Raw genomic sequence first — 15279 nt, forward strand, 5'->3', positions numbered from 1 at the left:
TACAACTGCACAAAATGAGAACATGTCGGCATTAAATCACAACTCAGTCACAAACTAGTGCAAACAAACTTGATAAATAGAAATTCAAAATCATCAGGAACTACAATTCTTTGTAAACGTTAAGTGTAAGTAGGAATTAAAATTCAAATATAAAATAATAGAGCAGCTGAAACTGTAAACATAGAATTTAATTGAATTAAATATATCTGCCCCATTGTCTTTAATCCCAGCTCCAGCTACTTGACTCAAATTCTGCCAGATATCAGCACCAGATCTGTACATCCCTTCTAGTAAGTGCCTGAACTGAACTGAATTTACATTTTAATTTAATGCTGCTATCAGAAAAAAAATAAATTCCATACCCCCATACAAAGACAATAAACAGATGTTCTAGATCTTTGACTATTTTCACAAATGCATTTCAAACGCTATGTATACCATAACTTTGACTATTACACCAAAACTATCGGCAAAAATGTATTTCTTTTCAAGTGAACATGCAAGCCTTGTAATGCCAAAAAGAAAGAAAGAAAGAAAGAAAGAAAGAAAGAAAGAAAGAAAGAAAGAAGAAAAAACTTAAATTTTTGACATCTTAATTTGCCTGAAAATGTTTGGACAAAGTCTCTATTTGTGCAGGCTATAAGCTTGAGACAAAAGCTGAGTGTATTCAGCTGTAACTAGCCGCCTGGAGGCTGAGGGCAAGTGTTGCTGAGTGGCGTGCATATAGCTGATCTACAGTTAAGTCAGCCCCCTCCTTCTCATCTCCTGTCAGGGGCTTCAGGAGGGGGAAAGGCGGCCTCCAGAGGATCCACATGAGAGTAGAGCAAGATGGATCATCATGTGCCATGAAAGGCCAGGATAAGCATCTAGTTAGGGAAACACACACATTCCAATAGAGACGACTCCCCCTTCATTTCCAAACCCACCACAGAGTAAAATAAAATAAACCAACCACCCTGAGCTTGGCTGACATGACACAGGCTGGCGGTAACCTAAGCCCTAACCTCCGCCCATCCACTACCTCTGCCACAACTCTTTAAATAAAGTTTTACCGTGCCACTTAATTAGTCCAGATGTTTTAATGCTTGAAAAGAGTCGGACTGTAAAAAGAACATCCATAAAAACACTGTGTGTGTATTGAGGGAGGCTGAATGGAGTGGTCTTGATTTATGCTTGTAAGCAGCAGGGCTTAGCCTCTTAATCATTCAAAAGTTTCTACCCTGAGGTTGGAATCTAATAACCAGCTTTATTTTGGTTCCTACTGTAATTAGGTAAAATACCCAGATTTATTAAGTCTATTAACAAAGAGCAATGTACAAAACACTCAAATAGCAGACTTCTCATTTTCATCTGGCAACCATCCATTTCATCAGGTGAAATGTTGTAGTGGACAACAATAACTGGTGGACCAAAAATAGGAAACAAACAAACAAACAAAAACACCTTGCAATTGTGTTATTAGTATGTAACTTGGAGGTCAGCTAGGGGTTTGAAATGAACATACCCCCTGAAATGTGTCTCTCTCAAGTACAGCATGGTCAAGCTTATCAAAATCAAAATTTTAAGCTTTATTGCTCTTTTCTGGATTCTACAAAGTGAAGAGATGGAAAAATGTCAGTAAAATTTAATGGTCAAGAGTTATATCACTTTATTACTGTCAGCTGAGACTGAGAACACCACACATAGCCGTCATCAGAACATTAACCTCAGGCTACTTTTGAATGATTTTTTAAAAATAACTATGTATTCAGAATGAAAACACAGGCATGTCCAAAGTCCGATCTGGGGGCCAGTCGTGGCTCTCGGACCGATTTTACATGGCTCGCAAGCTTGTCTCTCAAAATATACTACATGTTGCCCCTCACGAAATATTAGACAATCAGGCAAGTTCACTTCTTTTGTTTCTGTTAATCTCATGATGGCAGGGTATCATTTCTTTGTAGAAATACACCAACTAGGAAATATGCAGGTGGAGCAGATGTGTTTTTATAAACAGATGGTAAACAGGCAAACAAATAGTTACCTAGCAGCAGACATTTTCTGCTAGTTAGCAGACATGGCCACAGCAAAGAAGCATAAAGCTGACAGTGAGGGCCACCGCTTTCAGGAGCAATGGAAAGTTTAATACTTTTTAACTGAATGACAGTGGCAGTTAAAAACAGCTGCATTTGTCTCATTTGTATGTGACTTTTTATTAACCCACATGATGCCACAAGGAGCTGGCCCCCAGGTCTTTTCACATTATCTAATCTGGCCCCCCTTCAAAATAGCTTGGACACCCCTGTGGTAACATAACGGCATGGATGGTGGGGGAGGGATTCGGGTGGAAAAGAGCAAGCTCGACCATACAGTTTCTCTACTAAACATGGCAGACGGCCAAAACAGAGATAGTGTGGCAGGGATATGAGTGGTTTAGCAGTCACAAAACCTCCACCATAATCCTTCTCCTCCCCCAGGGAAGCTGTTATTTATAGCCTTATATATTTTTAACCTACTTTTCGCCTAAATAAAAAGCCAAAGAGAGAAGAGCAGAGAGAAAGGGGAATGCAGCTGCCTGGAGGAGTGCGTGTACAGAATCGTGGCACATTGAGCAAGAAACAGCTACAGAACTTGAATACAGTGATTACAACACAGCAAAGTCTGCTTAAGACTTTATTGCACTGATGCCAACTGGAGCCTGGCAGGGAGAGTCACACTGGAAAACCACACATGAGCATTTCAAACAAGCCAAACACTGCCACTAAGAAAATTCAACAAGGATGCCAGCGCTGGCAAAGACTTCCGACATCTACAAGCATGACGGATAAAGGTACCTCATCATTCTGTTAGGCATGCCTGCCTGGTCAAAATATGTGCAGAATGCAGATGAGTGACATCACTTAGTGGCGTCTACTCAACTTTCACCTGTCACACATCATCTCACCTTACAGGTTGTTAACAAAATTGCTTTGAAAAAGAGCTCTGAAGGACATAAATCATAACTACAAATATTAAAATGGTGGGTCATATTGAACTGCATGCAAAGCAGTCGTTAATATACATTTTGCAATCTGGGAAGCCGGCATCCACTGTGAAATCCATTCTTGTTGACACTGCTACTTTCTTATACCAAAGTGAATGAACGAATGTAAACACATTCGGTAACCAGACAAGGATGTATTTTATAATCTCGTTTGCAAAGCCTTTCTGGTGCATACGCTCCCACCAACACATCCATCCAGCCACAACAGTCAACAACTTAAATCTCAGGCAGAAATATAAATCATTTCCAAACCCGAAGGCATCTACAGCATAAATCCATCTGAAAATCAGGGAGCTAAGCAGGAAAACTTAAGATAGCATCGGTCTGCAATCTATAAACACAATGCGAGCCAATCTAATCTCAAATTTATGACCAAATCCATAGGTGTGCTGACCTGTTTCTTGCGAAGCTTGCAGATCTGCTGCTCCACCATGGTGATCTCCCTGTCCACGCGGTCCATGTTCTGGATGAGCTCCTCCTTGGAGAAGCGAGCCGGCACCAGATCCAAGTCAGGGTCCATATGAACCGGGCTCACAGGAGAGATTGGCTCCAGCTTCCCCATGGCACTTCCACGGTCCTACAGAAGGACAACAGAGTGAAAGGTGACATGATTAGATGTAAAAGATGTGTATACTATGATAAATTTTACACTCTAGCAAAGGTCACACAATAAATTCATGTAATTAAAATCCAAAGGGAGAAGGAAGAATGACGACAAAGAGGAAAATTAAAAAAAGAATTTCATGTGACAAGAGAAGTCTAATGTTTGGATAAAACTGGTAACATACAGCAGGTTGGTGTAAGGTATCTGACATACAAAGGAGCATGAAGACCCTCTTGATATGGCTTGACCATCTCAGAGCACTGAACTTGCACAGTGCACTTCTATCTCCTGTTGAAAACATCCCTGTCTTCCTCTGATTGCAAGGCCTGGAGGTTACTCCACAAGAAATCATCCAAACACAGTCTGTGTATCCTTTGGGAAGGTAACAAACGCCAGTAATTAAGTCCTCTGGGTAATGAAAGCCAGTGTAGTGTCTCAGTGACACTAGACGACACTAATGAATATGAGGTCACAGCCTCCCTTGCCAGGAATATGCACAAGAGCGCTGGCAGCTGGCTCTGTTTAAGAGACTTTGTTTGAAATGTGAAATACTCTCTATTTGAGAGTGTAGGAGGGAAATCTGGAGGGTAGTACAACATGTGTGCAGATCAAATTCAGGAGGTACTTATTAGCCATGTCTTCCGGCAGAAAAATAGAAATGGTGTGTGGCTGTCAGTCACACAATACACAGTGCGGCTCATCAACTGAGCAGCTGTACTGATGACAGAGTAGAGAGAAGCGATTCGTCAAACCTCTGATCTTCCAAGTACACTACAGTACTCAAAAACCAGCATATACATTCTGTGAACATACACTCATATGGAAATCCCTCTTCAGTACAGTGTTGGACCACCCCCTCTGTTTAACAGAATAATTCACATAACTTTCCAAGGTTGGTGGGGAAATATGCTTTGTTTTAATCGATGGTATGCTTTAGTTCATCTTAAAATCTCATATCATTGCAACCCTAGTGGGGAAATGTCCCAAAAAATATATTTCGGGAGGACATAAGTGTTCCTACCAATATCTGATTAAACTTATTTGCAATAATTCTCATTCTAACATTTGTGCACAAAAGTACGGGACAAATTGCGTCGTGTGTTAATCAAGTAAGGGACCGGTGTTTTCAGTTAGTTTTGCTATTCCACCTCTGATGAAGAGCAGCACACAGCCACTTCAACTGTGCCTCATTCAGTATATAACAGTGTTCTGTGTCAGTCTGACAGTCTGAAGAGGATACCACCATATCAGCAGCAGAGCAATATCGTAATGCACAGTAGACTATAGAATGTATGTGTTTGTTTTTTATTTTTTTTTTTTCCCACAAAATATTTCAACTTTATACTCGACGTCTCAGAGAACACAGACCTGGCTATCTGACAGTGCAGAGGACTCTGGCAAGAGGAGAGGAGGCATGTGCTTTACAATGAATAAGGACTGGTGTAACAGGAGAATTGTGAGGTGATGTCCCTTTCCTGCTGTGGATCACTGCTATATAAAACATGGATTACCAGAACCACACGGAAACATAAACAATTACACTGCAGCAGCCAATAATGTAAGAAGACACACAAAAAAAATTAAACGACAGTGCACAAGTTAAATAAGCTGATGGGATCACATTTCACTGGAGTTGTATCTGTATCTTGTTTAATTCCATGTGACAAATAACTAATTGATTGATTAATACGAATTTGCGCTAAGTTTTAAACATGAACAAATATCTTGCTCAAACACATATGAGCTATTAAATCCAGAGGTTTGTGGATTAATTAAAACAAATTCATTCATTCAGCAGGGTAGGCTAACGTGTGTTAACTATGCTAATAACACTGGTACAGCTGTAACAATGACTGTAGCGTCTCTCGGCTTTGTGTTATTTAGATGACAGTCAACCATTTTAGTGTTTCATTTTAAACTGGAATTTATCAGGCAAGACAACCTTTCTTGAGTCATCACCAGTCGAGCTGTTTAACTGAAAGTACCTTCAGTGGTTTACTACAGACACCTGAGTGTTCAGTGTAGTATGAGTAATGTATATTCCTACTTTCTGCATGTATGTGAGCATTCTTGAGTTATAGCCTCCATAAATGATTGCGTGTGTGATCCAGCTTGGGTTTTGTTCTGCGTTATTTTTAAACGTCTGAAATGAAGGTTATGTAAGTGAGCTAATCTGGACTAGGCAGGCTGCATTATAGCCCCACAGACCGGCTGTGATTGAAAATGTCAGTGCCAGAGGATGTTGAGGGGCTGTCCTAGATCAAGAAGCCCAAGTTTGCCAAATCCAGTTAGTCGCAAAAACTCACGATACATCAACATGAAGAAGGGAAAAAACAGCTCCTAGGATGGCTCGACTTTGTCTAAAACGACGTCCTTGAGTGCAAATAACACCACTACCCTTCTGAGATGTGTGTTACTGCTCTGCGTGCCAGAAATCTCTCAGGGGACAAAATCATGGTGATGTAAAAAACAGATAACATTACACAACCTGCGTTCATGGTCATCACAATCCCAAAGGATTTCAGAGGAGATTTACAGTGTAATCTTGAAAAAGAAAAATGTCATCATGTGTTCAACAGTTAAGAGGTTTTTTGTGAGAAACTTAAATTCCTTTCATTCTTGCCTTTGATGCTACAGTTGTCGACTGGTAATGGCATTTGTGATTTTATTTTTATTGGCACCACTTTGCTCTGCTATGAACTCAAGGATAGTTAAGTGTGTGCAAATGTTTAGAGAGTGAGTTTAACCATGAGGGGTTTGATGGTATGGCAGAACTATGAAGTCAAAAGTAGTCTGCATTAAGTGTTAAGTTTCCCTCTGCTCTTGTGCCCTACATTGTCCTCTGTACTTGTCAACAGTACAACAGCACATCAACAGCTACTACACCTGTGACATAGTGTGAAAAGAGCACAGGCCAATAGCTAAGCTGCTGGCCCAGCACAGCTTACATCTTATATGCCCTCAGCGACCCTGGTCACATTTAGAACATTCCACTCGGACTGTGCATGCATCAGGTTTTTTTTTTAAATACCTCTGGGTGTTGTAGCGTGTCTGTGTAAATGTGTTCTGTTTAGTAAGCACCAGCCTGTGTCACTGAGTCATGTAGTCTTAAGTGTATGCATTCCAGACAACACTTGAATAAAGCCCTGGACATCCTGTTTTCACGCTAGAATGTGCATCATAGTTCACAATAGTTGCTCTCTTTGGGAATCAATCCCATTCTTATGCAGAGTACGCCCCAGCAGGTGCATGAAGCTACAGAAACTGAGGTGACTGAGGTTTCAAAGCTGAATCTCATCAAAAAGGGAAATAATTCAAACTAGAGAAAATAAGAATACAATATGTGGGGCCCTGTGAAATCCATTTGTTTTTCAGGTTCCATGTTTTCCTTTTTAATTTTTCTGAATTTGTATTTCACGATTTAAGCACATTTGCCTTCAGAAAGAGTGTCTACTAATGTGGTGAAGGAATAAAATTTCAACAGTTTATAAGAAAATATTCAAAATTGAATGAATATCAGTGAATACTGATGTAAAACAACACTGCATTATTTTAGCACTATTTTCAACTATTCAATTAACAATTTAACAATTTAGAGGGATTCCTTAATTTATAAGGGAGGCAGGTAAGGTGTTTTATACTTCCTGTGAATATATATGTATTTACACCTTATTCTGAAAGGCACACATGGTCATATTTGTATCCTGGGCTGTTTCAATGCATTTACAGGTCAGAATACAGGTGCACTTCAATTTTAGTAGCAGCTGGTTTGGTTTGACCACAGCAATGCAAGGGCGGCTGGCTAGATACAGAAACATAAGACGCTGCCTCTGGGCGACTCAAGGAGCACAAGAGGACAGGATTTGACCCAGCTTGGCTGACCGAGAAGACCATTGTGGTCAAGCCCGGTGTTGGCGGCCGTGCTGGGATGTGTGAAGGAGCTTAGCCCAGCTTTTGGAGAAACACGCAGAGCAGAAGACAGAAGCGGCGTGTCCGTATTAACACCACAATATAGCAGCAAGATTTTTATAAACTGCATTCTCATTTTGGCAAAGCCCCCCATTTTCCGCATTTTACAGTAGAATCAATTTTATATCAAAGTCCACAATTCTGCCCTTGTTTTCTATGTTGTGGGAATCATAGGGTCCCAAAATATGGAGTGAGACTGGTCTCATTAGGGCTCTTTGGTTTATACAAGGTTACGATTTAGAGTAAAATGAAAATCTTTAAAATGCAAGAAAACTGCTTTGAATTGTGTGGGCGGCTGTGCTGTGAACTTGAAATGTCACCAACAACTTTTGCGGTCTGTGCTTGCTGCTTTCTTTTTTTATGTTTAGTTTCTTGAGCCAAAGACTGGTTGTGAACATATATGTCAACTCTATGCCAAGTTACTAAATGTGGATTACTGCTTCTCAATGCTGGGTTGCAACTTTTGATTATTTTCAGGAATTTGCAGCTATTGTGACAAAAACTCTTATTAATCAGATAGACAGAGAAAATGAGGGAAATCAAGTCAGTCATTCGACTCGAAAATAATTTTTGAATAATGACTTGTTTCCTTGTACAATGAAATTGAGCACATAATTTTATGAAGTAGTTTATTTACAATTGCAACAAGTGAGATTCAAATGTCACACACAAATATGTGGATCAAGTCCTCTTAAATGGCTGCAATACTCAGTATTTGAGTGTTGAGTGGCATGTGACATGGTTCTTCTATACTCCGATGAACATACGCTCCACAACAAAACATTGCAGATTCCTTGTCTTGCTGAAGCCAATGTGTGTTAACTGCTGGCATGCATTGTCCCTCATAACTTAACATCTTGTGCTAATGCCATTAGTCCAGACACGGAGCTGCTGGTATTATGACTACAATTACAGAACATACATTAGTTTGTGTGGTGGGAGGTGTTCAGGAGATTGTGTAAAAGCTTGTATAGGCCTGCATGTGACATTCTGCAAGATGCTCTATCTACAGCAGTCAAAATATTTATAAAATACAAAATGTAACCAATTCATTAAAGCCAGCTGTCACAGGGTAATCTCAGGTTGTCAATGTTAGCAGATACTTCAGTCTGCAGTGTAGCTCCACAAGAGCAGGACATAACTGTCTTTGGTATATTAATTTGTTATGCGTTTGTAGTTTATGCTTTTTCTTAACCATAGATATTTTTCAGTCAACATTAATTGTGTATTTTCTTCAATACACCTTGTCTACAAATATGAGAAATGTATTATTCACTCAGAGCAACCACCCATTTCTAAACTCTGAGCTTTGCCTAAATTAGTCTGGTGTTTTACCTGCAAGACTCACAATTTAATGCCTTTGTTCAACATCTGTGATGTGAAAATATTTCCACACAGACACACAGAAAGTGTAAGCGTGTGTCCTGGTCATAGTGGAGTTATAAAATCCTGCACTCCAGAGCGTCCCTCCTGCCGGGCTGCTGACGGCATTGTCAGCAAAACACTCAGTCACACTGGACAGCAGTACAAGAAGTGGTGCCTGCATCTCACTCAAAAGTAGTTTAGCCAGCCATATTGACAGTCAGCACCGCAGAGTTGCACTGCCTGGCCTTGTGTTGCATAGCCACATGCTGTCCTGGGTTCTCCATTACCCTTATCCACTTCCATCACAGTTAGTTTTGTGGTAGACTCAGTTTGTAAAGTTTACAGCCTGCCCTGCTGTTGCTCCTGCATTGCTCTGTGTACAATGACACAGCTAAGAATAATTAAAAAAAAAAAAAAAAGAAAGAAAGAAAGAAAGTGCAGTGAGTCAAATGCCAAACTGCGAGCTGACTCAGGGTCTTCTCAGCCAATGACCTCATTCATCAACTTTAAGAGGCGGCACCATATACTGATTTATCTGCAACAAGGTAATACTGAGTATTTCAGCCCAGCCTATTTATTATTTGAACAGCATCACTGTTTTGGTCTGAATGGGGTACTAGTCACATACAGATTTCCACAACAGTATAAACAATAACCAGTGGCACTTCTCACTCTTTGAACCATGTTAAGCAATCTGATGTTACTCCCTTTTTAGCCAAAAAATTCCAGACAACTGCGAAATGGTGTACAATGATAAAATGTTGCTTTTGTCCTCTGATTCACTGTCCATGTGAGTCATGATGCAAGCGTCAGCGTTGTCTGATACTAGCCTACTCCCTCTTTTCTTGTTGGCCATTGTCTGCTACTCCTCCCTTTTCACCTCTATCTGTGCCTCTCTACACTTGCCCTTTGCCTTATTTTCAGTTACATCTCAGCCTCCTTCCCCACTATCATTTGGTGCACTTGCTCCATGCAGTGATCGCATCTGACATGACTTATATAATGGGTTTACGGCCTTCTGTGGTCCGAGGGGAATTACTGGCATTCCTGAATATTTCCCTTCTAGCTTAAGAGCCAGTGTTATTTTTTTCCTGTTCCCTTCATTATTGGTGTATCTATTTACCATTCCTTGGCTGTCTGCCTCCCCTGGCAGTTTGAAGCACTCTGTGTAATGTCAGGAACACCTCCCCATCAGCAGCTCTGCACTGTGAGCAAGTCGTTTTGATGTGCAGTTCACACAGTTTCATCCTCAGTCTTTTGAAATCTAGGTCAGCTCAATTATTTATTAATTGCTGTTTCACAACTCCCTCAGTCTTCCCACTGCTGCTCACAGTGCTCCAACTCCTACAATGTAGAATCTCCTTTTTGCGACTTCTGGTGTGGTATGTCTAATAATAACCTTTGAAGCTCTGAAGGAGGCTGGCAGGATTAATCGAAAAATAAAAAATTTCAAGAATAAAGTCATAATATCTTTAAGACAAAAGTATTCCCAATTTTTCAAAATCTGCTTCTAAATGTCAGACTCCTGAAGGCACCAACCAAAATATTGCCAAATTACGGACATTTAAGTATTAATTCAAAAACACTGTGATACACTCAGCCCTCTATTATCACAATGTATACAATTTATACTTTATTGGCTATTATCCATAGCCGATTCAAGCACTGACTATAGGTCATTTGCTTGTTGACCATCTAGCTGTAATATACCACGAACTGTCAATATTATATACTATATTTTAGGGGTGAGGGGAAAAAAATCGATTCACTAAAGTATCATGATTCTTTTTTTTAAGATTTCTCAATAAATTTTTTAATGCCTGAATTTAAGTCAAATGTGAAGGTGGAACGACGTTGCTGCTTTTACTGGGGTAATCTACGAGTAATGTGACGTCATATCTGTTTGAAAAACAAAAACAAAGCTGAGAGCAAGAAAGCAAAATATGACGGATGGTCCAAGGATACAGACCTTCATCTGCTACATTAGCAATTCAAATTCAGCCAGCATAAACCACCTGCTGGATAAGCAAACTTTCTGTTGCTGCCTTTACACAGATTAGACCTAGCTTGCTGTGAACCTCAGCACTCGGGTTTGCACTGACTGAATTCCAGCTGCTACAGCTGCTATTGAGTCCACCTGCTATCCTCCCGCAAATAGTCTCCTAGCAAGGGGAAGAGGTGGAGGGACTGCGGGGTGGCTAGCTAGGTAATTCTTGTTTCATTTGAGGTTTGACAGAGAGAGGGCGAGAGCAAGGCGAGGGGCTGAGCGAATCAATGTGCTGCGTTCAGTTCTACAATGAAGTAAGATTTTACCCATTTTAATTACTAGAAAGATTACAATAAATAGAAAATCAGTAAGTGGCAGTCAGTGTCGATATTGTAGCAGTCACCATAAATACATGTATTAATGGGAAGCGCTGCAAGCTTGATGATCAGGGACAGCTAAATGTAGCAGTTTAACTTTACTACAAAAAGTCTATATTTCTATTCTATATCTATATTTATTTTATCCATTCTATTAATGTTAGTTCACAAAGTACTTCACTGGATTAAATTTGTAAAATAAGAATATTATTTACCACTTATCAATGCTGCGGAAATAAAATAAATATTGACTGACATGTGATGTGCATTGTTTTTGGAATCAAGTTTCATGATATACAGTCTGTAGAAGTGTATAACTCCACTTTTTCACATGATCTAGTGTTAAAAAAGTAAACAGAATCACCATAAATCACAGTATCAAATCACAATACTTAAAAATCGTAATACATATGGAATCTACCCCCAAGTATCATGATAGTATTCAATTGGTAGATAGGCATATTGCCCCAGCTCTACTGCACTTCACTGTGAATACTGACCTTTGCCATATCCTCAGCCCCTCCCAGAGGCAGTTGAGGCCGGTGGGATGAGGGCCTCATTAGAGACTCTGGTCCCATTTCTAAACGAGGCCTTTTGATCTCTGCATACTCCACCTCAGATTGGCCGCTGGGCTCTTGCAGGTAGATGTGATCATAGCGGATATGCTGCTCTTGTCCTCTGCAACAGAAAAGAATACAATACAAATCCAGACCTTATTAGAAAACAAACTTCCAAAGCATATTCAGGTAATAGCTGGAGCAAACAGAATGAGACATGACGAAGCAAATCAATGGACACAAGGCAAAATAAACAAACAAAAATTAATTATATGTGTCGCCTCAAATTGATACCCAGGTTAAATAATGAGAGATGTGAAGACATCAATAATAATGAGACAATATTGATCTTCTGAATGAGAGCCGAGGCTTGGTGCAGGTTTTGTTTAATCATGATGGCCTAATCAAATCCCTTTTATACAGGCTCCATTTAACCACACAAAGACACATTTGTACAAAAGCACAAGATGACAGTTACAGCCGGAGATCAGGCTGACCTAAATCTTTACTGTTGTGTTCAAGGCACACACATACGCCAGCTGGCTTGATTTGGTTTAAACAGAATCATCATAAAGTAATCACTGAAGACCACTTTTTCTGCAAAATGGGAACATGTAATGGGTCACTCAGTAGTGGGAAGTGGAAAGAAAGGGAAATTGGAAATGGTGACTCACTGTAACACTACCATCTAATGGTTTTAAATTTAGCAGCATATGGTAGAGCTGCTCTTGTGTGAGGTTTTGCAGTCATTGCTGGGCAGTCAATGGCTACACACACAAAGCCAAAAAAGTGCTTTGTTTAGACTTGCAGCAGGAGCTATGGCACACCCTATACTGTACCCCAAAACTAGAGATGATCTGGATGGCCGGGAATGCTAACAATTAAGCTAACAGCGACCAGAGGAGGGGGAAGCACTATACTGTAATGTGATCTGGTCTTGATTTGCTGCATGTGTGGTGCAAGTATAAACCACATTCTGCATGTGTTCATCATTGGGGGGAGTGGATAAAAACACAGTAAAGTGCACCAGTAAAATGGACCCTTGGTGTGTCGTCAAATGACAGTTTCTGAATGTTAACTGCACTGGCTACTAAGATTTAGGAAATTTTATTAGCCCACTTGTAAATGGCTCTCTGTTCTGTCTGAGGGAACGGTTTTCTCAAGTCTGCCCTGGAGGCAGATGCCAGAATGTCAGTGACTTTGCTGCCAGTGTCAAAATGGAAGTGGCTTTTGAAGAGAAGAAGGAAAACACAACCATAATTGCTGGTCCAGGCCCACAATGGCCTAGTGTGTGGTTTCTTTATGTGCCAAAGAGCATGGAGCCTGTGTCTGCTCAGTGGGGTGCTGGTGGGTTGGTGTAACAATCAAGACCATCCTAGGACTAGACTTTATGAGAGATACTACGTCATATCACTTGTGTAATAAGCAGGGCTAAATCTGCATGATAAAAAGTGTCATGGGATGCTGAGGAAAGAAATAGATTGTGGATGTTTATCTGACTGATTGCCTAAATAGTACCTCGAAAAATAGGGGGACAAAATTAATACCCAGATGGTGTGTGACAACTCCCCCCGTACACATTTTTCTCACTCATTCAGTTGCACACTTCCTCATCTCCATAGAGGGTTGGCACTTACATAATCACATCATCAAGCTCTAGCCCACGCCCCTTCTCTTCCCCTCCCTCCCCCTCTTTCTTTCTCCCTCTCCCTCTTGTGAGCGTGCAGAATAAGCTGATCCCTGGGGAGGATTTGTCTGGAGGATGAGAGAGAAAGAGATGTGTGTAGAAGTGGGGGGCGGAGTGTGTGGGGAGGAGAGGGACAGGGGCAACGCAACACAACACAACACCCCACAACGGCTCCATTACTTTCTTACTGTTTTAGGCCCCATTACAACAAGAACAGAGATCGTGTGTGCTGATAGCAGCCTGTTATTGTGAAAGCACTATGGCGATTGTGCGGCTGCCAATCTCTTCGTTGCTCCCCAGAGGAGCAGCTCCACAGCTGTGCACGGCGCAGGGATGGCTAACAGAGAGAGAGAGGCCAGGCTAACTGCACCACAGCTGGGATGAATGAAACTGAGTAAGCGTACAGAAGAGGAGGGACAATGGGTGGAGTCCAAAAACTTAAGCCTTCAACTTTTCTCTTCATACTGCTGAACAAAAAAGGCATTACCCAATGGCCAAAACAGCGGGAGACTGAGATATTTACAACCGCTAAATGCTGGATACTGGAATAAATAAAAGCTGTTTTCTAAAAATGGGTAGGGGTGGAAAAAGCAATCCATTCCTGGATGGAACATAATTCGCTTTTGAGTAATTCAGCATTGGTACTCTACATTCCTCATACGAACTAAAAGGGTTCCTTTTGAAATAATAATTACAATTGAATATGCGTAAAGTCTTTAATCAACAAAAATGTCTATAACTGTACAAACAAAGGGTTACTAAAATCCCAGAACAACAACTAGTATAAAGGACACCTATTTAGGACCATTTGTGCACATATTTGAAAACACTGACGTAACTATGCACATACCCAAACGCAAACACGAGGTCTGAACAGAAGCCTCATATTACTACTTTAATACCCATTTACTACATCAACTAAAGTTCACAGATAAATGACAACAATAATCACAGCTACTGCACAAACTCATTTTTCGTTATTGCACCAGATTTGTTTGCACTGGACTCTTTGTTCTGGCCAGAGAAGAAACCCTGTTAAGTGGTTTCTCTGTCTTGTTATGCTTTCTGTAAAATGTATTCATTCCCTTTCTCAAGTAGCCTGGGTGATCTCAGACAGATGGGAAGAGGCGGAGTGACTGAGATATTGCCTGGAGTAAAGAGGAGGATGAAACAAACAACTAGCTCAGTGGCTCACCAATGATTATACTGTTGTGGTTTTCTGACGTGTAATTAGGGTAAATTTGGAGCATTAACTAAATAGCACATTTTCACCTTGTCCTCAGTCCAAGATGATTAAAGAGGAGATAAAGGACGCACAGATCTAACATACTAAGAAACAGCTTATGTCATCCTTAAAGGGAAGTGCAGCTTCTAAGGCCATATTAGTGCTTATGTTCTCTGTCAGAGTGTGAACAACCCTCAGCTTGCTACAAATGGAGACATGGTGTGCAGAATTACGGAGACTTATAAAAAGACAAGCACACATCTGAGAAGAGAATAGATTGAAGGATTGCCAAGGCCAGAATTACACTATTCAGATTCTGAATGAGAACGTACAATGAGGGCTTTAGACTGGATTCTAAGCCCTCTGAAGGAATGCTGAAGGCCTGATATATTCAACTGAAAGACTCCCCACCCACAAATGCCTGCCAGTAAGACCAGCGGTTTATTTCACTGTCTCCACAAAGAAACGTGGGACTGCTAGTCTCCC

The 15279-nt window shown here is 40.6% G+C and overlaps 1 protein-coding gene across 5 annotated transcripts in view; it reads right to left on the reverse strand.

Annotated features, from left to right (window-relative positions):
- ncor2 (nuclear receptor corepressor 2) overlaps window positions 1-15279 on the reverse strand; it is a 108120-nt gene that overhangs the window by 58926 nt on the left and 33915 nt on the right. For all 5 annotated transcript variants that reach the window (XM_049579067.1, XM_049579069.1, XM_049579068.1 and 2 more), the window contains exons 4-5: window positions 11825-12002; window positions 3417-3599 (exon numbers count right to left, since the gene is read on the reverse strand). In XM_049579067.1, coding sequence (XP_049435024.1) covers window positions 3417-3599; window positions 11825-12002 — 361 coding nt within the window. The remainder of the gene's footprint in view (window positions 1-3416; window positions 3600-11824; window positions 12003-15279) is intronic.

This window comes from Epinephelus fuscoguttatus, linkage group LG6 (assembly GCF_011397635.1).
Source record: "Epinephelus fuscoguttatus linkage group LG6, E.fuscoguttatus.final_Chr_v1".
NCBI lineage: Eukaryota > Metazoa > Chordata > Actinopteri > Perciformes > Serranidae > Epinephelus > Epinephelus fuscoguttatus.